This window comes from Saccopteryx bilineata, chromosome 7, assembly GCF_036850765.1.
Source record: "Saccopteryx bilineata isolate mSacBil1 chromosome 7, mSacBil1_pri_phased_curated, whole genome shotgun sequence".
NCBI classification, from domain to species: Eukaryota; Metazoa; Chordata; class Mammalia; order Chiroptera; family Emballonuridae; genus Saccopteryx; species Saccopteryx bilineata.
In genome coordinates, this window is record NC_089496.1 from 75,523,819 (window position 1) to 75,550,217 (window position 26,399).

The 26,399-nt window shown below is 50.0% G+C and overlaps 2 protein-coding genes across 11 annotated transcripts in view; both read left to right on the forward strand.

Annotated features, from left to right (window-relative positions):
* CPEB1 (cytoplasmic polyadenylation element binding protein 1) overlaps positions 1 to 20,058 on the forward strand; it is a 74,266-nt gene extending 54,208 nt beyond the window's left edge. For 8 of the 10 annotated variants that reach the window (XM_066239770.1, XM_066239773.1, XM_066239767.1 and 5 more), the window contains 9 exons: positions 5,522 to 5,748; positions 7,565 to 7,817; positions 9,827 to 9,940; positions 10,225 to 10,329; positions 11,203 to 11,339; positions 14,161 to 14,359; positions 16,662 to 16,756; positions 17,314 to 17,394; positions 18,620 to 20,058. In XM_066239770.1, coding sequence (XP_066095867.1) covers positions 5,522 to 5,748; positions 7,565 to 7,817; positions 9,827 to 9,940; positions 10,225 to 10,329; positions 11,203 to 11,339; positions 14,161 to 14,359; positions 16,662 to 16,756; positions 17,314 to 17,394; positions 18,620 to 18,730 — 1,322 coding nt within the window. In that variant the 3' untranslated portion in view covers positions 18,731 to 20,058. The remainder of the gene's footprint in view (positions 1 to 5,521; positions 5,749 to 7,564; positions 7,818 to 9,826; positions 9,941 to 10,224; positions 10,330 to 11,202; positions 11,340 to 14,160; positions 14,360 to 16,661; positions 16,757 to 17,313; positions 17,395 to 18,619) is intronic. The other 2 variants (XM_066239768.1, XM_066239769.1) reach the window with 1 other exon arrangement.
* Positions 20,059 to 22,083: 2,025 nt separating this feature from the next.
* RPS17 (ribosomal protein S17) lies at positions 22,084 to 25,986 on the forward strand. Its single transcript, XM_066240023.1, has 5 exons — positions 22,084 to 22,164; positions 22,427 to 22,578; positions 23,125 to 23,230; positions 24,074 to 24,139; positions 25,861 to 25,986. The coding sequence occupies exons 1-5, from the start codon at positions 22,162 to 22,164 to the stop codon at positions 25,939 to 25,941; spliced, it is 408 nt and encodes a 135-aa protein (XP_066096120.1). The 5' UTR covers positions 22,084 to 22,161; the 3' UTR covers positions 25,942 to 25,986.
* Positions 25,987 to 26,399: the final 413 nt, after the last annotated feature.

A 26,399-nucleotide genomic window follows, 5' to 3' on the forward strand; every position in this document is an offset into this window, starting at 1 on the left:
ACTGGCTTGAATGTCCAAGGTCGGTGGCCTGAGTTAGTGGTTGCTGGCTTGGCTTGAGCCTGAGGTTCAATCCCCGGGCAAGGCATTTATGAGAAGCATTCAGTGCACAACTAAAGTGAAGCGACTATGAGTTGATGCTTCTTGCCCTCTCTTTCAACAACACAGAGATCAGTTTCAGGTAATGTAAAATTGATATAATACTCTCATTAAGCTAATGTTTACATTCTGATTTTATCAGGTGGCCCAGTATTTTTCTCTTCCTTTGTCTGCACAGCTATCTGCCCCCTGCAGCAGGTCCTTGCTCCCTTGGTTGTTGCTCCCTGTGAGCTTACAGAGGTCTCGGCTTGCCTTGAATATTTTTTACCTTGTTCAGCTTGTTCTAGCCATCACGTTCCTAAAACCATTACCACAGTTTATGCTCCTTTTTTTTTTTTTTTTTTTCATTTTTCTGAAGCTGGAAACAGGGAGAGACAGTCAGACAGACTCCCGCATGCGCCCGACCGGGATCCACCCGGCACGCCCACCAGGGGCGACGCTCTGCCCACCAGGGGGCGATGCTCTGCCCATCCTGGGCATCGCCATGTTGCGACCAGAGCCACTCTAGCGCCTGGGGCAGAGGCCACAGAGCCATCCCCAGCGCCCGGGCCATCTTTGCTCCAATGGAGCCTTGGCTGCGGGAGGGGAAGAGAGAGACAGAGAGGAAAGCGCGGCGGAGGGGTGGAGAAGCAAATGGGCGCTTCTCCTGTGTGCCCTGGCCGGGAATCGAACCCTGGTCCTCCGCACGCTAGGCCGACGCTCTACCGCTGAGCCAAGCTCCTTTTTTTAATACTCTTTATCCCTGGTGACTATGTCTCTCTTCCCTCCCTTCTCTTTCCCAACCCTGCCCATGTCCTCAGAGATCACACTCCTTGGGAAATGTCCTATGTGGCCACATTGGTTTCTTTTTTTTTTTTTTGCTTGGGTATTAGTTGCTATTTTGTGTTTTAACAGCTGTATTTAAATAACCTACAGTTTTTAAGTCAAGGTTAATAATTAGGTATGAAAAGTTTTGGGGACGTAGTAAAGGGTACTGATCAGAAGCTTGAAGTAGCAAGCCTCAGGAGTTTCTAGGTTAGTGCTTCTAAAACTTTAATGTGTGCACAGATCTCTGGGGGATCTTGTCAAAGTGCAGGTTCTGATTTAGAAGGTCTGGAGTGGAGCCCAAGATGCTTGCTTTTTTTTTTTTTGGTGACAAAGAGCAAGGGACAGACAGGCAGTAAGGGAGAGAGATGAGAAGCATCAATCTTTCGTTGCGGCTCCTTTAGTTGTTCATTGACTGCTTTCTCATATATGCCTTGCCTAGGGGGCTACAGCAGAGTGAGTGACCCCTTGCTCAAGTCAGCAACCTTTGGGCTCAAGCCAGCGATCATGGGGTCATGTCCATGATCCCATGCTCAAGCCAGCGACCCGGTGCTAAAGCTGGCAACCTCGGGATTTCAAAGCTAGGTTCACTGCATTCCAGTCCGATTCTCTGTCTACTGCACCACCACCTGATCAGGCCCAAGATGCATTTTTAATGACTTCCTTTGGTGGCTAGGCCCTGGAGAAGTTTTAAGACCTTGGTGATGTAGGCACTGACCTCTGGTAGGTGAGGTACCTTGTCCGTAGTTGATGGTCGTAAAGGAATTTGAACAGAAGAGAGGTGTGTGAAGACAAGAAGATAGAACGTTCTGGGTATTTAAAAATATACAACTTGCTAATGAAGGTGCATTCTAGAAGTTAAAGCTTGGAATCAGAATTGGTTCCCACTCTGTCACTTAGTAGCTGTTCCTTACGCAAATGCTTGCTCTTTGAGCCATGGTTTCCTTTTATTTTTTTATTTTATTTTTTAAGATTTATTCACTATAGAGAGGAGAGAGAGAGAGAGAGAGAGAGAGAGAGAGAAGGGGGGAGGAGCTGGAAGCATCAACTCCCATATGTGCCTTGACCAGGCAAGCCCAGGGCTCCGAACCGGCAACCTCAGCATTTCCAGGTTGACGCTTTATCCACTGCGCCACCACAGGTCAGGCCTGGTTTCCTTTTATTAAGATGGGGTAATAATACTCACTTCTTAAGGAGTCAGTGAATGGTGCCTGGCATGTCCTAGGTGTTCACGAATGGCAGGAGCACGATTGGACCTGGTCCAGGTGAGAGCAGGTGACTGTCCGGGACTGTGAGCACTGAGGGACAAGGAGTTTATCAGTGGCCAGTGTGGGCTGTCCTGCCTTTTTCTTTCTAGACAGGTTTGTTAGCAGATTAGAGAATGTGGTAGAGGTAATTCCTAGCTTTGACACAGGAATCTGACAAAGCCCTAAGATTTCTTTGTGGAAATGGCAAATAAATATACATATACATACATACATACATACATACAGGTTAGTTGATGGATTTGTGGGTGGAAGGACAGATGACAACATCATAGTGAACACAGATTGATAAGTAAGAAAAGTAGTCCACAGTGGCACCCCTATTGCTTTTTGACTCTTTCAGATACAGTTGTTTTTTTAAAAACCTTGCGTGAAAACGTAACTATAGTTCCTGCTGACCATCCACAAATGCTGGGCCTGTATTGAGGGTTCCTGTGCCCGCTGCTCTGGGCTGGGTCTCCCTTGACAACTCTGGGGCTCCACAGTGCTGCCTCTTTTAGGGTTAACAATCTACCCTTGATCTTGTTTGTCTCTGGTGACTGCTCCCCCCAGCTTCTCAGGGTGCCACTCTGTCAAGTGGAGGCTCTACCTTCTCCCCAGCCTCATTCTGCTTTCCTTTCCTTCCTAATTTCCCAGTCCTCCTCAGAAGAGTTCAGCGTCTGTTTTTGTTTGTTTTAACCGCAAGCCTAGTGATCATCATGAGTTCCTTTCCTGTCTCTATGGGTGACCTAGCCAATATTTTAGACTCTACACAGTCCACATCAGCCACTTCGGTCACACAGCCTGGGTCTTCTGCCTGGCTGTGCTGGCGGGCCCTAAACTCTCCTATGGTCGTCAGCCCCTTAAAGGGCTGCTTTTCCCTTTGCTTCCAGTCTGTTGATGCTCTTTTACTGGTAACACGTGCCCCGTTCTTCATCTCCACTGTTGGTGTTACCATCAACTCTGTCATCCACTTCCTCTCTCAGGGCCTCTTTGGTAAACTGATCATAGCCTGTGTGAGCCCAGTGTCTCTCCTGACACTCAAGTCTATTTAAATACTCAGTGTTCCTCTCAGCAAGGCACTGTTGCCCAGGGCAGTCTCCTTAGTTTCCTGGGGGACCTCTTTCTGCTCCCACAAAAGATCTTCAGTGTCTTCCGTTTACCTTCAGGATGAAGTCTAAATGCCTTAACTCGGTTAGGATTTGATTGTTAGCGCGTTCACCGCCCTGACTTCTTTTGTAAGATAGGAAGAAAGACAAGGCCCCTCTAGGCCATTGGCACCATGTGTAAGACCAGTACATGTAGCCTGTTAGTTTTCATGGTGCTTTGCTGCCAGGGTTCCCAGCATCAGGGAGGAGCCTCACAAGTACACTCACCCCTCTGCTTCTTGGTATAAGTTCCTGGGGCTCTGACTGTGGGTTTCATTGAGGAAAGGTTTGTCAAGAGTATCTGAGAAGTTTGACAAGGATTATTTCTGACGGTGTTAGAACCCAAGCCTGGAGACATACTGAGTTTCATCTGAGGGTCCATGCCTAGAAAACTGCTTTGAAAGATCTAGTTGAAGAATGATTCTTTAAAATACAGTAATAGGCCCTGGCTGGGTTGGCTCAGCCCAGCATGTGGAAGCCCCAGGTTTGATTCTGGGTCAGGGCATACAGGAGAAGCACCCATCTGCTTCTCCACCCCACCTCCTTCTCTCTCTCTATACCCCCCCCCATAGCCATGGTTGGAATGAGTAGGCCCCAGGCCCCATGGGAGCCCCTTTCATGAGGATGGCTCCCATGGCCTCAACTCAGGTGCTAATAGCTTGGTGGTTGTGGCACAGCGGCCTTAGATGGGCAGAACATCAGCCCTAGATGGGAACATCAGCCGGGTAGATTGGTGGATCCTGGTCAGGGCACATGCGGGAGTTTGTCTCTCTGCCTTTCTGCCTCCCCCTTGATAAAAACAAAAACCAAAAAACAAGAACACAATAATAAACTCCTTGCTGGCCCTGGTACAGTTCTCGCACTCCTGACACACACACATTAGATGGGCTAGAATTAGAATGACCTACCACACCAAGTGTCGGCCAGGAGGCCTCTGGGATGGAACTCTGATCAGTGCATTGAAAATGGTGCATCTCCTTTGCAAAACAATAGGACAGTTTTTTTTTTTTTAATTAACGGTATTCTTACCACAACAAAATAAACACATGCACAGTGTCCCCTGCATTAAAAAGTTAAGGATACACTTAACTCATCTTCATCTGAAAGGGAAGTGGTTTGGTTAAGGGAGAGCCGACTGGGCTGAGGTAGACCAGGTCTTTATGTGAGTGGCATGTGTTCATTTTGATTTCATTCCAGGAGAGGTTTATTCTTGCCTCCTGGGACCCACCGTGGCCCCAGCCAGACCTTGAGACCTACTTGGATCCTGAGAGGACCCCGCTCTGGCAACCTGTGTCACTGGGTTACTACTGAGGCAGACCCAGTCACAGCTTCCAGTTATTGAGCCCTTACACACTTTAAAACAATATTTTGGTTTTGCCTCCAGCCATTTTGAGGTGAATCAGATGAGAAAAACCCAACAGATTGAGGCACATCCTCAGTGTTGGTGCTATCAGAGCTATGTGGCAAAGCCCTGTGACTCCTTATCCTCGCAGTTAACACATGCCCCAAGGTCAAGTGCAGAAAACGCCCTCTTCTGCCATCCACATTCCCTCCCTTGTCTTTCCTGGGCTCTGCTTTACTCCTTTTTTGATGTTTCATATTTATGTATTGCCTGTGTGCTGAGTTCTTTCCCGGCAGTGAGTAAAATAGTTGGTATTCCATCTAAGCTGCCATGACACGGTGGAGATGTGCAGAGCTTCCCAGAGCACATGGCCGTGCAGAGGAGGTTCAGGCTAGGGCTTCATCCTAGGTTTGTCTCCAGCCAGAGCAGGCTTCCTTAGATGTCATTCACCTTCCATCCCAGTGAATGTGGGAAGTCTAGTCCACATATTGGCAGGCAGGCAGGAAAGAGTATGGTTTGTACAGAGTTGTCTCCTATAGCAACGTGGGCTGTGTATCTAGACCTTAAATGCAGCTCTGACCAGGGTTCCCAGGGGCACAGAGTTTCCCAGATGCTGACACTACCCCTAAGCCTGGGTGACAGAGAGCAGTTTTGTTGCTTTTGTTACGGCAGGACCTCTGGTCTTCAGAAACTGTAATTGCCTCTCGTGGGCCCTGGGTGGCCAGTGTCAGTGTTGGGAGTGGGCTGCTTATTATACGCTGTGGCTCTGTCGTGGTCTCAGTGGCCGTGCCTCAGTGCGTCCTGTTGAGTGGCTGTGGGAGACAAGGGTAGAGCTGTCGACTAGGAGGACACTAAGAGGTCATGAGATTGCCTTTTTCCCCTTCTAGTACTGAGCATGCTCCACAACCCACTGGGCAATGTCCTGGGAAAGCCCCCCTTGAGCTTCCTGCCGCTGGACCCCCTTGGATCTGACGTGGTGGACAAGTTCCCAGCACCCTCAGTTAGAGGATCCCGCCTGGACACATGGCCCATCCTGGACTCCCGTTCCAGCAGCCCCTCGGACTCGGACACCAGTGGCTTCAGCTCCGGATCAGATCACCTCTCAGATTTGATCGTATGTAGCTTGTCAGGGAATGCAGTGGGACGGTGCTTGGCATTGGTGCGTGGCCACTAGAATGTAGGCTGGGAGGTGAGAAGGCCATCGTGGGCCTGCACAGAGCTTCTCATCACTGACAGAAGAGGATGCCTTGTATACCTATTGAGCGCTGCATTTCAGAACCTGAACTAAGGATACTTTTTTTTTTGCATTACTCCGAGAGCTGTTGGGTAACAGTTATCCTACAAGTAAACATGGGAGTTCTAGCAGTGTTGTCTCCTGAGCTATATACAGGGTTTTCTTTATACCTATACGTATGATTTCTCAAAAATTTTAAGTGATGATTTTTAAAATCACATGTTAGTACAGGCATATCTTGTCTTACTGCACTACCCAGGTATTGCGTTTTTTACAAACTAAGGCAAGACCGTCCCCCACCACCACCACCACCAGCAAAAGATTATGACTTGCTTTCCTGCAAGACTTGCTTGATTGCTTATTGCCGTGATCAGGGCCCAGCCCTGTAGGGTCTCTGAGCTGTGCCTGTCATCCGCAGGGCCAGGGTACTTACTTAGATCCAACTGATGCTGGCTCCTAAATTCTTTCCTCTGACACGCACTAACTCTCAGTCTGAGGCCACTGAATTTCTGTTACTGCCTCACAGTTAATTTTGCATCCACGCTCCTTACCTACAGCCATGCATGATGGTGGCCCCATGAGGAACAGGGGACACCAGAAGTAAATACCTGGGAATGCAGTGAGGACTCCCCCTCAAACGAGTGCAATTTCAGGTGCCTCCTCATCCTGACCTCTCCTGCCTAGATAGTTCTAAGCTGACTGTTAGGTGAACGGAATGGCTTATTTTCCTGCCCTCTTTTTCATACCTAGGATTCCAAGACTGGTAGCCTTGGTTGTGGTTACAGTTTCCCATGCGTAGCATGACCCCGTTAGCACTCACGTTGTCTTCTGTCAACTGAGAGCAAGAGCAGGCAGCGGTGTCCCACCTCACGCTGGTTGGGCTGCGGCTTGCCCCCACAGGCCCCTTGCCTCTCTGGGCTGCAGTGTGCGCCCTGTAAAATGGAGTTAGAGGAGTTGCCTCTGGTTAGGGCACTTGAGATGGGGCCCAGTCTTGCATATCACCTCATGACGCTTTAATATTTGGGGATTTTGTTTAAAGAATTTGTTCAGATACCTCACCCCAAGAGCTAATTGACGAAGGGATTTGGACAGACAACTCACAGAAGAGGAACCGGAGGCAGTGTTTGAACTTTTGGGAAAGGTTCTGTTGTGTAATTATTATTATTTTTGATAATGTGATATCAAATTCCCACTTAAATCAGAATTTAAAGGTTTGGCACAATTTTGTAGTGAAACTTCATTCTCATACATTTCTGACCGAGCACTGCCCCGACCCCCACCCCCACTCCCCTGTATTGAAAGCATTTGGCATTCTGGACCTAGGAACCTGACCAGAGAAAACACAATGTAAAGAAGCTACAGCTTAAAGTATTTATTTATAATCCTGAAAACCAGAGGGTATCTAAGTGTTTATCGGTAGAGGACCAGGTCACGGAAATGTAGCTTGCTCCCTAAATAGAATATCATAAATTAAATAATGTTTATGAAGACTGGCAAAAAGAAAAAACTGTTGACTTGAGGAGAAAAGAATATGTTTAAATTATAGAACAACTAATCTTAAAAATATTTAGGAAGAAAGTCGGGAAGAAAATATATCAAGTGCTTAATGGTATTTTTAAAGTTTCTAAAGTGTGATTATTACTCTTATTACAAAACTGTCCTTTAAAAACCCGTGTCTTCCCTTTTTCTCCCCTAGTCAAGCCTCCGCATTTCCTCCCCTCTGCCCTTCCTGTCTCTGACAGGGGGTGGCCACAGAGAGTCCTTGAAGATGGGGGTTGGATCCCGGCTGGACCAAGAGCAAGCCGCTCTTGCTGCAGTCACTCCGGCCCCAACCAGTGCATCAAAGAGATGGCCAGGAGCTTCTGTGTGGCCATCCTGGGACCTCCTGGATGCTCCCAAAGACCCCTTCAGCATAGAGAGAGAGGCCCGGCTGCACCGGCAGGCTGCAGGTGAGTGTGGCTGTGGGCAGCTCCGGGCCAGGGCCGAGGCCAAGGCCTCACCCTGAGAACAAAGTAAGCAGTGTTGGGTCACAGATGGTGAACTGCTTGGAAGAGGACTTGGTTGTGTGATGAGGTGTCTGCATCTGCAACACGTGGTCTGTTCTGCAGAGTAAGTGTGCATGTGGACAATCAGGGATTCTTTGAGGCTAGCAGAGAGTAAGCAGGGGCAACCTGGTACTTAGAGCTGTGCCTGCGAGGGTTGGATCCATCTCACTTGTTCTCCCTGTGAATGGGCTGTGCATTATTCTCTCCTGGATGGCATCTTCAAGAGAAACCCCGAGTAACAAACTCTGAATTTTGTCTCCCTTTCCCTTTCTAACTCAGGGATATGTTGGACACAACTCCTGTGGGAGTGTTCTTCCCCCAGGCTTTCTGACTAAACTCAGGGGGTGTACTTGTGTGGGCAACCTCTAAGGTAGGGGATGTCCCCAAGTGTCCTGGTCTCCCACAGGCCCCATGTTCCATCATTACATGATCTCAAACATATTACATCTGTTTTTCCTCTTAACACCAGTATTCAGAAGTCAATGAGTTAACAGGAGTCACTGTTTACCAAGGGTCAGGACAGTGTGCATGGACTGTGGTCCTAAGGGCTGAAGCTGATGACCAGAGAGTGCTCAGGTCTCTGTTCCAGGTGTTTTCCGAGGCTTTGTTATGCCTGTCTTTCTGCTTACAGAGCTGGAGCTGAGCTCAGTCTCCTCTAATGGCGCTGCTCCCATGCTCACTACTGGTTTGGGCAGCCCATTTTGTACTAACTCTAGTGCTGTCGCTTTCCTGTGAAATGACACCATGCTTTTGGACAAGGTTATTACGTCAAGTTCTGTTTTTATTTGCAAAATATAGTTGGTGCCTGCTGGGGAATGGCTTCCATTTTGTTGCCCTGGGTAAGAGTGATGGCTGGGGTCCGCCCCGTGCTAACAGAGGGGAGTGCATGGGGCACAGCTGCCATCCCCACGAGGCCAGACTCTACTCCGGAATGGCATGGTCTGAGTGGGGCGGGATTATTAAGACTGACAGAAGGCTGAACTAGTCACCCAGAAAATAGAGGCCTTTAGAAAATTTCAGGGCTAAACAGAAGGGTGGTTCTAGTATATGCAGCTCCCGTCAGAGAAACCCACCCCACAGAGGCTTAGACAAACTTGTCTTTGGTGTATACAGGATGCTGAGGAGAGGGGCTCCATTATCTTACAGAGGCCACTGTCAGACACTCTGTGGGTGCTCTGGCCATCAGAGGTGGGGGTGGGGCAGGGTTCTGGGGTAGGGACAGTTGTGACACTTTGGTCCTCTTGAGTTGCTAGTGGTGGATTTTATTGGCATGTCCTAACTCTTTTCCCCCCCTTTCCATTGGTTTGAGAGAGAAGAAGGGAGAGAGAATATGAATCATCAACTCATTGTTCTACTTAGTTGTGCACCCATTAATTGCTTCTTATATATGCACTGACCGGGACTCAAACTGGCAACTTTGGCCTTCCAGGGTGATACTCTCTCCACTGTACCACCAGCTGGGGTGGCAGTGTCCTAACTTCTGTGATTGATGAGTTCAGAACGATGATAGGGGAAGTAGAGTTGAATGTTTGGGGATAAGGCCCATTTGGACCAGTCAGCCTTTGGGATATTTTATACGAAATTGTTCTGTTTACATTCAGGTAACTTTAAATTAGTATTGTAAGCAATAGATAAAACTTCTTTGCGGTTAAATTACCAATTATATGTTTGAAAATAGCTTAGGTTGTGACAGTTTTTACCCGGTGACTCTCTCAGTGCTAGTGGAGACAGAATTGCTGAATTAGGGTTCTCATCCTGGGCTGACAGGACAGGTGAGTTAGAATTTTTCTTCCCTTTCACAATGGTTGCAGCCAGGCTGTGACTTTGGCCTGTCCATTTCCTCCTGGACAGCTTCACCCCAGAGAAGGGCAGTGACTTTGTTGGTTCCCGTTTCTCTTTCTCTTCCACCAAAGCTGTGACTGAAGCTACCTGTACCTGGAGCGGCCAACTTCCTCCCCACAACTACAAGAGCCCTATCTACTCTTGCAAAGTGTTCCTAGGTGGTGTTCCCTGGGATATTACGGAAGGTGAGCACCCTCCGAGACCTCTTGCTTCAGTTGTTGCAGGTGGGACACAAATGTCAGGAACACGGAACTTGGCCTTGAGGCCGGAGCTGAACCTCTGAGCACAGGGTGTTCCAGCAGTAGCAGAAGGGAGCGTGCACATCACAGACTCCATTGTGTATGTGCTGCTTAACTTGTCACCCGAGAGCAGGGTCAATTCTGAGTTGCTGTCGAAGGGCGGGTGAGCCTGGGAGACTTGGTGAGCCTGTGCTGTGCCACAGCTCCCGCCGTTTCCCATCTCTTTGCAGCTGGATTGGTTAACACCTTCCGTGTTTTTGGCTCTTTGAGTGTGCAGTGGCCTGGTAAGGATGGCAAGCACCCCCGGTGTCCTCCCAAAGGTAATATGCATAAAGGTAATAAAGACGTGGTAGGAGCTTTCTTTCCTCCCTAGCACATAATTGCACTGAGGGATGCTGGGATGTCACCGCTGCATGCTGGTTCCGTGTTTTGGGCACTTGGAGCACACCGCTTTCAGCCGTCGGCACTCCTCTCCAAGCACCACACCCCTCTGTCTCTTTTAGGCTAATGGGCTATCTGTCCAAACTTACCTGCGGTCGGAGCTCCCTCTGAAAGCCCTTGTGAAGTCTCCTGTGTACTGTCCCTCAGACCTGGACCCAGCAGCTTTTTCCCCTCTCAGAGAGAGGCACTTGCAAAGCTTTTCTCTGTCTGCTTTGCTGCCCAGTTACGTGGTTGCCTGCCCTAATTCTGAGCTCCCTTTGGAGTTGGCAGGAACAAGGACCACACGTCTGATTCCTCACTGGTCTGAAATGAGATCCCTTCCCTGTAGAAAGGAAGTGCTATTTTCACTCTGCCCCATCTTCACTGGAAATGTTCTGGTGAACTGGACCAGTGGGCTAACTAGGCTTTTAGAGCAGTACCTCCACCCTGGCATGTGGGCCACAGACCTGCCATCTCTCCTGCCAGGAATGCCTGGCTCAGCTGACCTGCACAGACTGTGTCCTGGTTGAGGAGCTGTGGGGTATGACAGACCCATGTCCTGCCCTGCCAGTCCCCTCCCCTACTTAGGTGGGGATGTACCTGTCTCCCTCCGTTGGCCTGGCCATTGGGTAGAGCAGGTGCTCCGTTCTACAAGACCTCTTAGGAGCAGGACAAGGTTGTGTCTTATTCATGAGTTCGCTCTCTTGAAAGACTCCCAGTTGCAAAACCCAGGCTGAGGAGTAGCCATTGAGGGATTGTGATGCAATGTCTCCTTGTGTTGGGAACAGGGTATGTGTATCTGGTCTTTGAGCTGGAGAAGTCTGTCCGAGCCTTGCTGCAGGCTTGCTCCCATGACCCGCTGAGCCCAGACGGCCTGAGTGAATACTATTTCAAGATGTCCAGCCGAAGGATGCGGTGCAAGGAGGTGAGTTAGCATCATGTCCTGTCTGGGTCTGGGCAGCTGGCCTATGAGGCCAAGGACTTCCTTGGGGTGGGTGGGCATGCAGGCTGCAGGGGAGTGTTCCTGCCGGGGCATGAAGGCTGCTCTTCCTGCTTCACATCAAATACAACAACGTAGTCTTGATTATATTTTGCAAAAGCAACCTTTGGCCTTGATGGAATGTGTGTGCTCTTCCATGGAGTTCAGACTCTTTCAGCCAACTTCCCATCTGTGGTGGATAAATTCTAGGCCACACCCAGCCATGGTCACTGCTTCCCTCTGTTCGGGCTCTGCTAGCTGGGTAGTTTTCTCCTCACCAGTCTCTCTCCCTAAACCTTTCAGGTATTGGTCTTGTGTGTCCTTCACATCTGGGGTCTCTATCCTAGATATGTCCTACCTGGAACCTTATTTGCATATTCCTGTGCCCCTTTTCAGATTCACTGCATCGATTTGAGTGGAGCTTAAGAATCTCCTCTTCAGCCCAGCTCCCCATGAGGTTCTAGAGGGTGGTGGTTGAGAAACATATTTTAAAAGACAACACTGGTTCCTGAGCTCAAAACTCCGTTTAGGTGGTGAGGACCCATCATTAACCAAACATGTCTTAAAGGATGCTGTTGAGCTTAGGAACTAGAGTTTTTTTAAAAAAAATTCTGGTTCTAGAGCATGTCACTTTTGTGACATTGGATTAGATATTTAATATCTCTGAAACTTCCCATCTATAAAATGGGAAATTGAAGTGCCTATTTTAGTAAAAAGATGAGCAGTTCCCAGGGGTCATTGGGGGAGGGTGTGGATAAACAGGTGTGGCACGGAGGATCTCGGGCAGCGAAACTGCTCCGTGTGACGCCATAATGGTGAACACATGGTCTTACACGTGTCACAGCCCATAAAATATACCACATGGGGGGGGGAAATATATATATATACCACATAGGGATGAACCTGGATGTGAACAGTGGACTTGGGGTGATGACGTGTCCTTGGAGGTTCTCTGGTTGTAACAGATGCCCCCTCTGGTGCTGGATGTTGATGTTGAAGAGGCTGTGTTGGGGGAGCAGAGGGTATAAGGAAACTATTTTAGCTTAGTTTTTCTGTGAACGTAAAGTCTGTTTAGAAAGTGAAGTCTATTAAAACCTATGGGGTAAAGGGTGGAGATGTCTATTTTATTGAGATGGTTAATCAGAGTGAAGGTAAATAATCCATGTAACAAAGCCAGCTCTTTATAGCTGTTGTTTGTTCACATTTTGTCTTAGTAACAGGGTAGTTTCACCCTCTGGCTTCCCACCTTCTCTCCTTTCTCTCTGTGTGAAGCTCACATGCAGCTAACCCCTTTATGGTATTCTAGGATTTCATGAGCATGTTCTTTCTCTGTCCCCCCTTTCACAGTGATGGGCTCCTGTGCCCTGGTCCCTTGACCCTCCTCAGTGCCCTTTCCAATACCTGTCCCTTCTCATCACCTTGCAGTGATTTAGTATCTTGATGTGCTGACTGTAGACTGCCCCATCTCTCTGCCTTTTCTACTTCCTTGATGTCCATTCCCACACCGTGTGGTCAGTACTGAGTCCCTTCTCTTGTCTTTCCCAAGTCAGATACATTATTTACTTTGTAGCTCTGCTCTTAAACCTTTAGACCCAGACTCACCTCTTCTATCTGTCATGCTTGAGCCCCACCTTCTCGTGGGGCCTTTCTTTGGGATGTCCTGTAGTCCTAAGTTCTTCCGTTTAGTGTAAGAAAAAACCCTGGCCAGTTGGCTCAGTGGATAGAGTTTCAGCCCAGTGTATGGAATTCCCGGGTTTGATTCCTGGTCAGGGCACACAAGAGGAGTGACTGTCGGCTTCTTTCTCCCTTCTCTCCCTTTTCCTCTCTCACAGTCAGTGGCTCCATTGGTTTGAGCATCAGCCCTGAGTACTAAGGACAGCTCCTTGGTCCAGGCGTTTGCCTCGGGTGCTAAAAATAGCCTGTTTGATTCGAGCATTGTCTCCAGACAGGGGTTGCTGGGTAGATCCTGGTCAGGGCACATACAGAAGTCTGTCTCACTATTTCCCCTCCTCTCACTAAAAAAAAAAAAAAAAAAAAAAAAAAAAAAAGGAAAAAGATTGGAAAACCTGGTGGCCCCTGGGATGTTGACCATGATGGTGGTACTACCCTATGGAGTGGAAAAGCAAAGTGGGCTTTTTATCTCCTGGTGAAATTGGCTCCCGTGGAAACTTGTGCCACCTCTCTCATCCCAGGGTCCTCCAGGCCTAGACCATCAGTCCTGATTCCTCCTGGTTGTCCCACCACTCCTGGTGCTCTGCAGACTCTTCTGTTGAGCCTTCTGGGTCTTGGCTGCTCTGTGCCCAGTGCCCTGGCCTTCTCTTGCCTTCTGGACTACTGTTTCTGCCTTTCTGCTGGTGTCTGCCTCATCTCTTCCCGCTTTGAGACTTTCTTTTTTTTTTACATCTTTACACCTTAATCATCCAGAACACTTACTGGTCATTGGTCTGTGCACCTCACTGTGGAGCTGCATGACTGCTCTGCCAGATTTCCTTCTGGGTATGAAAGTTTGATAGTGTTTTGCTTGCTTTCCGGGATGAGTGACTGCTGTTTGACCATCTGTTGTCACCATTTGGACACATGGACTCAGTAAAAGTCACCTCCGGTTGGGTTGGGCTGAGGGTGGCCTCTGTGCCTGGGTAACAGCCCCGCTGACCTGCATCTGGGCCTCAGTAGCCCAGCTCTGGCCTCTCCCGGAGCCTGTCCTTTCCAGATGAGAGCCTCTGCCTGGCGCCCTGCCAGGGATGACACACCTTTGGGTGGTTTTCAGGTGCAAGTGATCCCTTGGGTCTTGGCCGACAGCAACTTTGTCCGGAGCCCATCTCAGAGACTCGACCCCAGCAGGACAGTGTTTGTGGGCGCGCTGCACGGGATGCTCAATGCTGAGGCCCTGGCAGCCATCCTGAACGACCTATTTGGTGGAGTGGTTTACGCCGGGATTGACACAGATAAGCACAAGTATCCCATTGGTGAGTGTCCCACTTCTATGTGGGAAAGCTTGGTCTACCTCCCACGGGTAGACCAAGATTGTGATACCTCCCCACAGGAGTGGAGAGGGAGGCCTGACCCAGGTCTGCAGGTCAACACCTGCCAGCACACTGCATCTTTTTCTAAGAAACCGCCAGTATTGACCCCTTGTACCTACTCTGCCCACCTCCGTGAAGGGGAGAACACGGTGGGGGGAGACCACAGCAGGTGAAATGACACAGAAACTTGGTGCGAAGCCCAGAGCCAAACCATCTGGGACACACACAGGTCATATTTCATTGAAAGGCCAAGACTTTTCTGAACTTGCCTGGTTTTCTTTATAAGAGTTCTTGAAAAGTGGTCTTTGTCTAGGGTTATAGACCAGGTCAGTCTGAAGGAGAACTCTGGGTGGCTCAGGCCACAGAGTACAGTCATGGTCTCTGCTGTCCCAGTGTAGGGGAGTCTATTGGCTGAACCACGGTTTTTTTTTTTGTTTGTTTGTTTGTTTGTTTGTATTTTTCCGAAGCTGGAAATGGGGAGGCAGTCAGATAGACTCCCGCATGTGCCCGACCGGGATCCACCCGGCACGCCCACCAGGGGGCGATGCTCTGCCCATCTGGGGCATCGCTCTGTCGCAACCAGAGCCACTCTAGCGCCTGGGGCAGAGGCCAAGGAGCCATCCCCAGCGCCCGGGCCATCTTTTGCTCCAATGGAGCCTTGGCTGCAGGAGGGGAAGAGAGAGACAGAGAGGAAGGAGAGGGGGAGGAGTGGAGAAGCAGATGGGCGCTTCTCCTGTGTGCCCTGGCCGGGAATCGAACCTGGGACTTCTGCACGCCAGGCCGACGCTCTACCACTGAGCCAACGGGCCAGGGCTGAACCACTGGGTTTTTTGTCAGCTTCTCTGAGAAAGGACATCAGTTCCCCAGATGTGGCAGAATAATCTCAGTGGTGGGGTCTGGAGGTGAAGCAGAGCCTAAATTTTCTGATTGAGACATGGCTAACCCACCTCCCCGAATGCTTGGTCTGCCCACTGACATGGAGTCTGGTCAGGAAGGAGCTGTGTGCTCACTGGTGCTGCACCGCAGATGGAGGGCAGAGACTTCAGCTGCTGCTGGGGCAGAGGCAGCAGTTGGCAGGATGAGGCTCTCCCGGCTTCCCACCGGATCTGGGAGGACCTCAGAGGAGGGTGTGGCTATTGGGCCAACCTTCAGAGAGAGGTTCTATCTCCATCTTGGTTTCTATTCTCAGCCCTTTATAATCTTTCTTAGCAAGAGACAGACAGGACGGGAGAGAGATGAGAAGCATCAACAAGTCATTGCAGCACTTTAGTTATTCATTGATGACTTTCTCATACATGATCCCTTCCTTAAGCCAGTGACAATGGGTCATGTCTATGATCCCATGCCTGGGCCAGTGACCCTGTGCTCAAGCTGAATGAGCCCGCGCTCAGGCCAGTGACCTCTGGGTTTCGAACCTGGGTCCTCAGCGTCCCAGGTTGATGCTCTATTCACTGCGCCACCACCTGGTCAGGCTGGGCCCTTTAATCTTACCTGTGCATCTTCCCTCCTTCCCTTTTCAGTCAGCAAATCCTCCCCCATTCCTGTTGAGTTTGTGCCGTCCTGGTCTGTAACCCACTATCTAATAAGTAGCAACCAACTGAATGTGGCTGAGTGCTTGAAGTGTGGTTAGTGTCACATGCTGAAACAATAATATTCTGGATATATTGGGTTAAATAAAATATATGATTAGGCCCTGGCCGGTTGGCTCAGTGGTAGAGCGTCAGCCCGGCATGAGAAGTCCCGGTTCGATTCCCGGTCAGGGCACACAGGAGCAGCGCCCATCTGCTTCTCCACCCTTCCCCCTCTCCTTTCTCTCTCTCTCTTCCCCTCCTGCAGCCAAGGCTCCATTGGAGCAAAGTTGGCCCAGGCACTGAGGATGGCTCCATGGCCTCCGCCTCAGGTGCTAGAAAGGCTCCGGCTATGAGCAACGCCCCAGTTGGGCAGAGCATCGCCCCTGGTGGGTGTGCCGGGTGGATCTTGGTCGAGCACATGTGAGAGTCTGTCTCTCTGCTTCTCACTTCAAAAAAAAAAACAAAAAACACACACATACACACACACACACAATTAAAATTCCACTGCTTTTTTTCCCCACTTAAATGTGGCTACTAGAAAATGTAAAGTTACATAAGTCACTCACGTTATATTACTGTTGGCTGTTGCCTAGAAACAGTTTCCTGAGTGTTGACAAGTGACATTTGGGTGAATTTGGCTACAAGGTAAATTTGTTTTCTTGTTCCTATGACAGGGTCTGGTCGTGTGACTTTTAATAACCAACGTAGTTACCTGAAAGCCGTCAGTGCTGCTGTTGTGGAGATCAAAACCACCAAGTTTACCAAGAAGGTAAGGGACTTTCTGTCCCTTCCTCTGGGCCAGTTACCACCCAAGGCAGGCCTGAGACTGGAGCTGGACCTGGGCTGGGTGTGTGCCCAGGGGAGGGAGCCAAGGCCCTGGGGACACTTGGGGGTTCAGGTCTTGGCATGAGCCTGGTCTTTGATGGTTTAGGAGAGAGAGGCTGGGACTATTGAGCCTTCTCAGCCTGTGGGGTGCCTTCCCTGGCTGAGGCATTGGGCCGGCATCACTAGGGAGCCTGACTTCTTTCCCTGATCCATGTCCTCTGAGCACTCACCTGTTTCTGGGTGATGGACTGTGGTGTACAGTGTGCTGGGAAGGCTAGACAGGAATGTGTGGTCACCCAAACTGCAGAGGCTATCAGTCTGGCCCTGTGTGGTGGTTTCATCTGTCCTCTAGAATCTCTACTTTGCGCCCATCATTCTCTCTAGGTCCTTTTAATCCAGCCAACCCCCTGCATTCATGCGGAGAACCCAATAACGCACCCTTCCCTCCTAGCCCATGGCTTCCTGGTGAGAGGACCACTTTCCTCCTCTTTCTTTGTGCAGGTTCAGATTGACCCCTACCTGGAAGATTCTCTGTGTCACATCTGCAGTTCTCAGGCTGGCCCTTTCTTCTGTCGCGATCAGGTGAGTCCCCTGGGCACTAGAGATGTCTAAGAAGTCCCACCTTTAATTAAAAATGGTCATGCCACATTTGTCACATAGAGTGTTGGTGCTTTCAGGTACCCTGTGGCTGTCTGAGTACAGGAGGTGCTGGCAGTCAGACCAGGGACATAGTTTGACAGCTTGACCCAAAGCTCTTGGGAACATGTGTTGAGTTGAATCTTGATACTTGGGCCTTCTCTTTGTGCAGGATGCTGGCAGGCAGTGGAGCCCGATGGCTGACCCATGGGTGGGTTTGAGGCTCGCAGGAACCTAAGTGGGTGTGGTCAGTGATACCTGTGAACCAGGCAGTGTTGTTCGAATTTTGAGGCCAACAGTTTGATATTTGACAACTGGGTTGCACCCCCAGTTGTCAGAAACACGCAGAAAGCATGGTGGCTTTGTGTCGAATATTTCTGGGTGGTGACACACAGATCTGGGGCTGTTTGTCAGCAAAAGTGCTTCTCACATTGTAATGTGTATGACACCACTCACGGACCTTGTTTAAATGCAGATTGTGATTCAGTGTGTTTGGAAATTTCCTGTTTCTGACAAGTTTTGAAGTGGTCCCAGTGTTGCGGGTCTGTAATTCTGTGCCCGGGGGAGCTTGGGGCCTAGCAGTCCATCCGTACCTAGTTTTTGCTCAGCTTTGGAGTCTCTGGATAGACAGCGGTTAGACTGAGGCTGCAAAATGAGGGTGTGCGGTATGTTTGGATTGCTGAGTCAAGCCAGAAGACAAACGTCTCTCTCATCAGCCTCCATAGCAAGCTGTGGGGTCAGGTCTTTCACAGATGAACCCTCATTTTCAGGTAATTGCTCAGAGGTCAGTGGCTTGCCAGAGCTTACACCGCTCAGAGCAAGAGGTGGGATGGAGACCGAGGTCCAGAATGTCACCTGTCCTTAAGGTGCAGAGGAAGGCATGTTGTCCACATTGGGATCTGGAGTTGCTGTCTCCAGACCTTGCATATTAGCAGCCATGTGGGGCTGCTGCTCTGTAGAAGCTGGTGTGGTCTGTGTACGCAGTGTGAGCCCAGCGTGTCTGATGAGGTCAGGGCACCTGCCGGGTTGGTCAGCCCTGTCTTAAGGGTGAGGGGGTATCCCGAGTCCCTCTCTTCTAGCCCCACAGGGGCCACCAGGAGTCTAGTCCCTCAAAGGGGGGCTGGCCCATGCTGACACAGGAGAGCCCTGTTTCCCTTCTCTCCCATGCCAGGTGTGCTTCAAGTACTTCTGCCGGAGCTGCTGGCACTGGCAGCACAGCACGGAGGGCCTGCGCCACCACAGCCCCCTGATGCGGAACCAGAAGAGCCGGGATTCCAGCTAGAGGAGCCAGGCAGCCTGCTGGCCGGAGGCGCCCGAGGCTGGCAGCGCAGGCGGCAGCCTGCACCACCTGGCCCCCGCAACCAGGAGCTGGCTTCCCGAGGACAGGGGAAGATGTAGTCACCTTTGCACTCGCTGAATCTGTCTTTGTTTCTGCACTAATTAATGCACAATGAGTTTTGTCTGGGTTTGTTTTCAGGAGCTCGGCCAGGGATAGGACCCTCTGGCTCACTCTCCAAGTGACTCTGTAGTTTTCCCAGATTTTAGTTCCTCATTTTGCCGATTAAAAGCAAAAAAACCTATGTATCCAGAAGGTATTGACATGATGCCTACATCTAGGTTTATTTATTACAAGCGCTTTTTTTACATTCCTTGCAATACTGATGGTGGTGGTGCGCAGGTCTCGTCGGTGTCATTGTTGCAGTTGCCATACAGTGCCTTTCTTTATTTACCCCCACCTGAACGGCATAAACTGAGTGTTCAGCTGGTGTTTTTTACTGTAAACAACAAGGAGACTTTGCTCTTCATTTAAACCAAAATCATATTTCATATTTTGTGCTCGAGGGTTTTTACCAGTTCATTTTTACACTCCTTAAAATAGTTTTTAGGAGTCATTTGGAACAAGAGATTTTTTTTTCTTTCTTGGCAGCTTTTAACATTATAGCAAATTGTGTCTGGGGGACTGCTGGTCACTGTTTCTCTCAGTTGTGAATGAAGGGAAAAAATTTGCAACCAAGAAAAAATATTTTTGAATTGCAAACTGAATGGAGTAAACGGTGTTTGAGCAGCTGCTGTATATAGGTTCCAGTGATTTATCGCACCTTCTTAAGTTGCACTTACTTGGGGGGGAGGGTTGACAGTTTTTAACCACAGTCACAGGACTTCTTTCTTTTGTAACCGAGCTAAAAAGGGCTGTTTTCTGGTGGGGGCAGATGAAGGCTCACAGGAGCCCTTTTTCTCAGAGGGGACAAGTACCCTTTCCTGTTTCTTTGATTTGAGAAACATATGGAGCAACAGTTGCAGTTGATGGAAATGCTACTGGAATTTGAAAACTTGACTTTTTCTTTTAATTTCTTTTTGTAAAAAAAAACAAACAAATGTACTTGCCCCTCTTCGGGAAGCTGTGTGCCAAAGAACCAGTGTCATCCCCCCACCCCCGCTGAGCTGACCTTGCATTGTTGCATATCCCAGCTACTCTGTGGGTTTTGTGAAGCTGTGTGTGAAGTCTCTACCTCATTGTAGTATATGCGGGCAAGCCTGCACTCTCCTACAGATGTGTGGAGTAAGCTGTGGTGTAGTTTTTTTGGCACATAATAAACACGTTGCAGCAGAGTTCTGTTCTTGTCTCTATGTCTGAGGGGTGTGGGCTTGGGGGCACTGGGGTAATGAGTAAGACTCCAGACTAAAAATTCACATTTCCTCGGACTCTCTGTGGTGAGATTCCTGCCCTGGTGGATTGTGGGACCATGAGGGAGTCCTACATCTGTAAGTACTTGTCACTTTCGTAGTCAAGTGCCCCTTGGAGACACCCCTCTGGCGGGTGGGTACACTAGTCCAAGTGTAAGAATCCCTCACTTAGCTTATAGGGGCTCCTCTTCTCTTAGCCCCAGACCCATCAGGGAGGAACCGGGGGCACAACTGCTCAGGCATTGGCATTGGCATTGGCATTGGCATTAGCCACTTGTCTCAGCTTTCCTGTAAGCCTCGGGCCTGTTCCTTCATGTGGGGAGGCTTCCCATCTCCTTGGACTCACCGGTGCTGACCCAGTCTATTCTGGGAGGGAGTCCTTCATGGTACTTTACACTGTTCTTTAGAGGGTCCTGTCATCTGCCCCTCAGGCTCCCAGAATTGAGGGAGCATCTGCTGATTTTGTCAGGTAGGGCTCATCTGCTAGACTGATCTTTTTTTTTTTTTTTTAGAGAAGGACAGACAGGGAGAGGTGAGAAGCATCAACTATGTAGTAGCAGCACTTGAGTTCAGTGATTGCTTCTCATATGTGCCTTGACTGGGTGGCTCTGGTAGAGTCGTTGACCCCTTGCTCAAGCCAGTGACCATGGGGTCATGTCTATGATCCCAAGCTCAAGCCAGTGCCTCTGCCCTCGAGACGGATGAGCCTGTGCTCAAACTGGTGACCTTGGGTTTCAAACCTGGGTTCTCGGCATCCTAGGTTGACACTATACACTGCACCACCACCTGGTCAGGCGTGGATTGATCCTTTGAAGATTACAGTTTAGTCTGTGGTGCAGGAAACCCTGCATACTGAAGCACCCTTCTGTGGCAGGTACACGAGTTCACTCGGGGGCGGGGTCAGAAATCCCTCAGCCAAGGAGACACCTCCCTTTGCATTTAAGGCCTGGCTGGTAGCAGCTTGGTTTGAAGTTTGCTGGTAAAGTTCCTGCAACTCTGAGGAGAGTCTGCCCTCCCTTTTGGTCTCCTCATGCTCTATTCCATAAAGAGGGGCTTCTTGTCCTTCAGACTTCCATTCCCAATCAGTTCAGTGACTGGACTGACCAAGGTGACAAGTAGGTGAATTGAGGGATGAGACACAACCCTGTGCTCCTTAACTCATCCAACCTTGCCTGCTGGCCTTTCCTTGAGTCAGATGGCATGAGCCTAGGATCCCTTCAGCAGTGTTGGAGGGAGGGGACGGGGTACTCCATGGGCAAAGAGGTCACCAACGGTGACCTGTGCTGGTGACTTTGCATGGCCTAATTTTAGAACGGATATGGTAGGAACAGCCTGAAGATAATTGTGACTAGAGAAGATGCCCTAGTTGTTGGCAGCACTGCAGATGCACTGGGCCCTGGGCTTAAATTTGAGAGCTTGCTTTATGCTGGATACTGTCTGAGGCACTGGGAATTAGCTAAACCAAAGGGCTGTTGCCGAGCTCACCCCTAGTTAAGAAACCCAAGGCATCACTGTGACAAGAAATTAGAACAGCTTTACAAGAATAGTGATGCTATATAAATTGGAGGGAAAGCCCCTCAAATAAGGTGACATTGAACAAAGGTTAGGAAGAAAGATAAGCCTCTCCCTGTTGTACCCGAGGTTCCACCAAGCTAGATGGACAAATCTTTGACCAGTGTTCTATGGGGTCCTAGATAGGGCACCATCCCCTACTTCCTCACCTTTCCACGACCTCGACTCACCTTCCCAAGGACTCAGCCTTGAGGCGGAGATGCACCCCTTCTGGTCTGGAGCACATCAAACAGGAATCAGAACTAAGGGGCTAGAGAAGAGAGCCTTGCGCTAGGCGGGGCGGGGCTCAGAAACGGGAGAGCCGCTCACGGGTGTTGGCTGGCCGCCTGCAGTCTTGCCCCTCACCGCCAGGTGTCGCTGCGGCGCTCCCGAGCGAGGCGGAAGCGGCTTTCTAGCCTGCGCTTTATAGGCCTTTCTTGTGCTTCCTGTTTCCTCTTTCACTAGGCACCCATCGAGATGGTAAGTGCTTAGTCCAAAGCTGTTGTCTCCAGCAATCGACCTCCATCCATTTCTTTCTGCGGCCTCCCGCGCATGAGAAGGGGCGTCGAGCCCTGTCAGGCTGGGGCCTCTGCGGGCCACTGGCTTCCGCGATGCTCCCCGCGTTCCAGCACGGCCCAGGGGTTCCTTTCTCTCCCGGGCTCAGCCGCAGCTCGCTGCGGATCCCGCGGATTCCCCGGAGGGGTGACCTGCCTCGCGATGACTCTGTCTTCTCCACTCGCAGGGCCGCGTTCGCACCAAGACCGTGAAGAAGGCGGCGCGGGTCATCATTGAGAAGTACTACACGCGCCTGGGCAACGACTTCCACACCAACAAGCGCGTGTGCGAGGAGATTGCCATTATCCCCAGCAAGAAGCTCCGAAACAAGATAGCGGGGTGAGTGCAGGCCGCGCCTGGTCTCCGGGGCGCGGTGGGAGGTGGGACGTCCGCACTGGGCCTGTCATTCCCGACGCCAGGGGGAACTGTGTCCTGGGGGTCTCGCCAGCGCGAGTCTCCCTAACGCCCCGGAGAAGGATGCTGCAGGCCTGCATTTGCAAGCTTACTTGTAGGCACTGCCTCATGCTGGTGTCACATTTGGCCGTGACACCTTGGCCACGGTCAGACCTACGGAAGACTTAACATTAAGTGCCGTAAATCGGGACTGGGAGGAAAGAAAATGAAGACCGGGGAGGGATCGTGAAAGTCGGAGGGGGGAGGGTTTGGTGGCTTTGACAGAATTTGGAAAAGAGGGTGTGACAGAGGCGTGCTTGGGTTGCGGAGCTGTGGAGCAGCATTCAGAGTCGGGCTTCCAGGATGGCGAGGCCTCTTCTCGACGTGGACAGAGAACTGAAACTGCTGCTCGTGTGTTCGGATCTGAAGTGCACCAGTGGGAGCCGCCGGCTTTGTTGTTGTTCTTTTCCCTTGGGTATCCGCACCCTGTAGCTATGTCACACATCTGATGAAGCGGATTCAGAGAGGCCCCGTGAGAGGTATCTCCATCAAGCTTCAGGAAGAGGAGAGAGAGAGGAGAGATAATTACGTTCCTGAGGTAAACTTTCTGGGTCTTTCTCTGGTCCTCTGGCTCATCCTGAAAGACACAGCAGCCTCTTGAGAACCCTTGACAGGTGCCTGGTATCTAGAGCAGGGGTCCCCAAACTACGGCCTGCTGGCCACATGCGGCCCCCTGAGGCCATTTATCCGGCCCCCACCGCACTTCCGGAAGGGGCACCTCTTTCATTGGTGGTCAGTGAGAGGAGCGTAGTTCCCATTGAAATACTGGTCAGTTTGTTGATTTAATTTTACTTGTTCTTTATTTTAAATATTGTATTTGTTCCCGTTTTGTTTTTTTACTTTAAAATAAAATATGTGCAGTGTGCATAGGGATTTGTTCATAGTTTTTTTATAGTCCGGCCCTCCAGTGGTCTGAGGGACAGTGAACTGGCCCCCTGTGTAAAAAGTTTGGGGACCCCTGATCTAGAGGGACCTCAGCTGAGATGGCAAAGGGGTTTTTAATCCATATACCCTTAACCAGCTGCAGGTGCTCCCAATTCGTTGTTCTGCCAATCTGGTTTTCACATGAGAAGCCCTTCATGATGTTGGTTGCCTTGTCATGTGTTCTGGTTTGATTAGTTGCCTTAGATAAGTATTCCTGAAATGTTAACCTAGTCTTGAGGTTTTGTGAATATATTAGTAAGGTAATAATGAGGCATACAAAGGTAAAGTCAGAACTGGTCTTGGGGGCCAGCAGTCCTTATGCTGACTACTCACCTTGTGGGATCCTGTCTGCTTTGCGAGGATCCCTCTTTTCATGTTTAAGAATGTCGGGGAAAGGATAGGGAAGACGAAAGACAAGTCACTGATTGATATTTTGGGGCTGCCTTGTCCCTTCTAGGTCTCAGCCCTGGATCAGGAGATCATTGAGGTTGATCCCGACACTAAGGAAATGCTGAAGCTCTTGGTAAGTGTTTACTGAATTCCTAAAGTAGGACTTCCGGCAGCCTTCCACTCTCTGTAATAATTCCAGGTACTCTTCCCGGTGTTCTCCATACACTAGTTTCTTTCAGCTTCGCTCCCTAGCTGGCTCCTCACATTTGCCCCTGTGGGCTTTCCCTTGGGCACTTCATTACTACTTTGTGTGCTTACCATTAGGGGGAGCTGTGGTGTCATTTCCAGATTCTTACTACCGGGCACTACTGAGTTAGCTGTCTTCAGTACAGGTTCTTATGTGTCTCTTCTGTGGCTTTTCTCATTAGTTTGACGTAGTTTGGTGAACATAGCACGGGGCTTTAGAGGCCAATAGGCAGTTGGTGCTTTAGAGCAACTTTTTTTTTTTTTTTTTTTTGTATTTTTCCAAAGCTGGAAACGGGGAGGCAGTCAGACTCCCTCATGCGCCTGACCGGGATCCACCCGGCATGCCCACCAGGGGGTGACGCTCTGCCTACCAGGGGGCGATGCTCTGCCCATCTGGGGCGTCCCGCTCTGTTGCGACCAGAGTCATTCTAGTGCCTGAGGCAGAGGCCATGGAGCCATCCTCAGCGCCTGGGCCATCTTTGCTCCAATGGAGCCTTGGCTGCGGGAGGGGAAGAGAGAGACAGAGAGGAAGGAGAAGGGGGAGGGGTGGAGAAGCAGATGGGCGCCTCTCCTGTGTGCCCTGGCCAGGAATCGAACCCGGGACTCATGCACGCCAGGCCAATGCTCTACCACTGAGCCAACCGGCCAGGGAACTTTTCCTTTTTTATGATCATGAAATACTTAAGACATTCAAAAAGATAACAGAATGAATTCTCATGCAAATTCAGAAAAACATTTCCAGTCTGGTTAAAGCCTGCTACGGGTTATTTTCTTCACTATCCTGAATGCAACCTTCTAGTTTCAACTGTAAAACTGGTTTTTGAGGGTGAAGTGGGAACTAGTTTCAGGTATTTGGTGGACCCTTGCGTTTTTAGCCGCACTCAAACTGAGCTGGTTTAAACGTAGGTCCTGCCCTGTGCTCCCACCACTGAGTCCCTCACACATGGTGTTCGCCTCTGGCCTGCCGTTTGTGAGGCAGCCTGCCTGAGGTTGGTTCTCGGAAGGCAGTGGCACCTCGGATGTGGATGCTCTACCCCTGGTCGGAAAACTCATTAGCAGAGCCAAATATCAACAGGACAAGGATTGAAATTTCTTTTGAGAGCCAAATTTTTTAAACTGAAACTATATAAGTTGGTACATTGTTATTAACTTAATTAGGGTACTCCTAAGCTGGCCTTTGAGCTACACTCAAGGGGCCAAAGAGCTGCATGTGGCTCGCAAACAGCAGTTTGCCAACCAGGACTCTAGACCATTGATTCTCAGGGACATTTGGCAACATCTGGACACATATTTTAGTTGTCACAGCTGGGGGATCGTAGCAGACACTAGTGGGTAGAAGGCAGGGATGTTGCCACGCATCCTACTATGGACAGGCCAGCTCTCTAACAGCTGGCTGTTGGAGTGCAGGGTCCTTGATATCTCGTGTAGACCCCCTGTGAGTTTCTTACTCTGTGGTGGGAAGGAGAAGGCCCTCCATTTGGTTTCTTCAGGGTCCCACCAGCTTGACCCCATGCTGGTGGACGCTGACAAGCACAGCCCCATGGTGGCTCTTGAGCTCTGACCACAGATTTCACTGGTATAGTCACTGAACCCATTTTGTTGTTCCAGGACTTTGGCAGTCTGTCCAACCTGCAGGTCACTCAGCCTACAGTTGGGATGAATTTCAAAACGCCACGTGGAGCCGTTTGAATCTTTCTGCTGTGCTGTAATATTATCAATAAACTATGGACCACCTTGCCTGTGTCATCTGTGGGCTTGGGTGCTGGTGGAGCGAAGGGCAGGGGTTCCTTCTCAAGGGAGAGCTCACTACTTGGATCCTGGATAGATAGCTCTGAGCTTCGGATCTGCCCAGGCTGTGGGTCCAGCAGCACTGGGCTGGGCTGGTGCCTCCTGTCGTATAGTGAGAGAAAGAGCTGTTCCGTTGTGTGTTCTGCACACTTGTCTGCATTTTGCTATTGGTGCTGATCTGGGTATGTTTGTGCCACATGCAGGGAAGTGGCGGAACCCAGATCGGTCTGGCTGTCCACTGTGCTTGTACATCTTCTGTTACACAGGTGTAGCAAACATTCTGAAAATACTTAGTAATTTCAAACTTGGAGCAAAGTTTCAGGAACAGTAAGAAAGGAATTCCAAATGTTCTATCTAGA

Excerpts from the sequence above, each read along its gene's own strand:
- RPS17 (XM_066240023.1), top strand. Across the intron at positions 22,579-23,124 it reads CTCCGAAACAAGATAGCGGG|CTATGTCACACATCTGATGA; the intron begins GTGAGTGCAGGC and ends CGCACCCTGTAG. Across the intron at positions 24,140-25,860 it reads AGGAAATGCTGAAGCTCTTG|GACTTTGGCAGTCTGTCCAA; the intron begins GTAAGTGTTTAC and ends TTGTTGTTCCAG.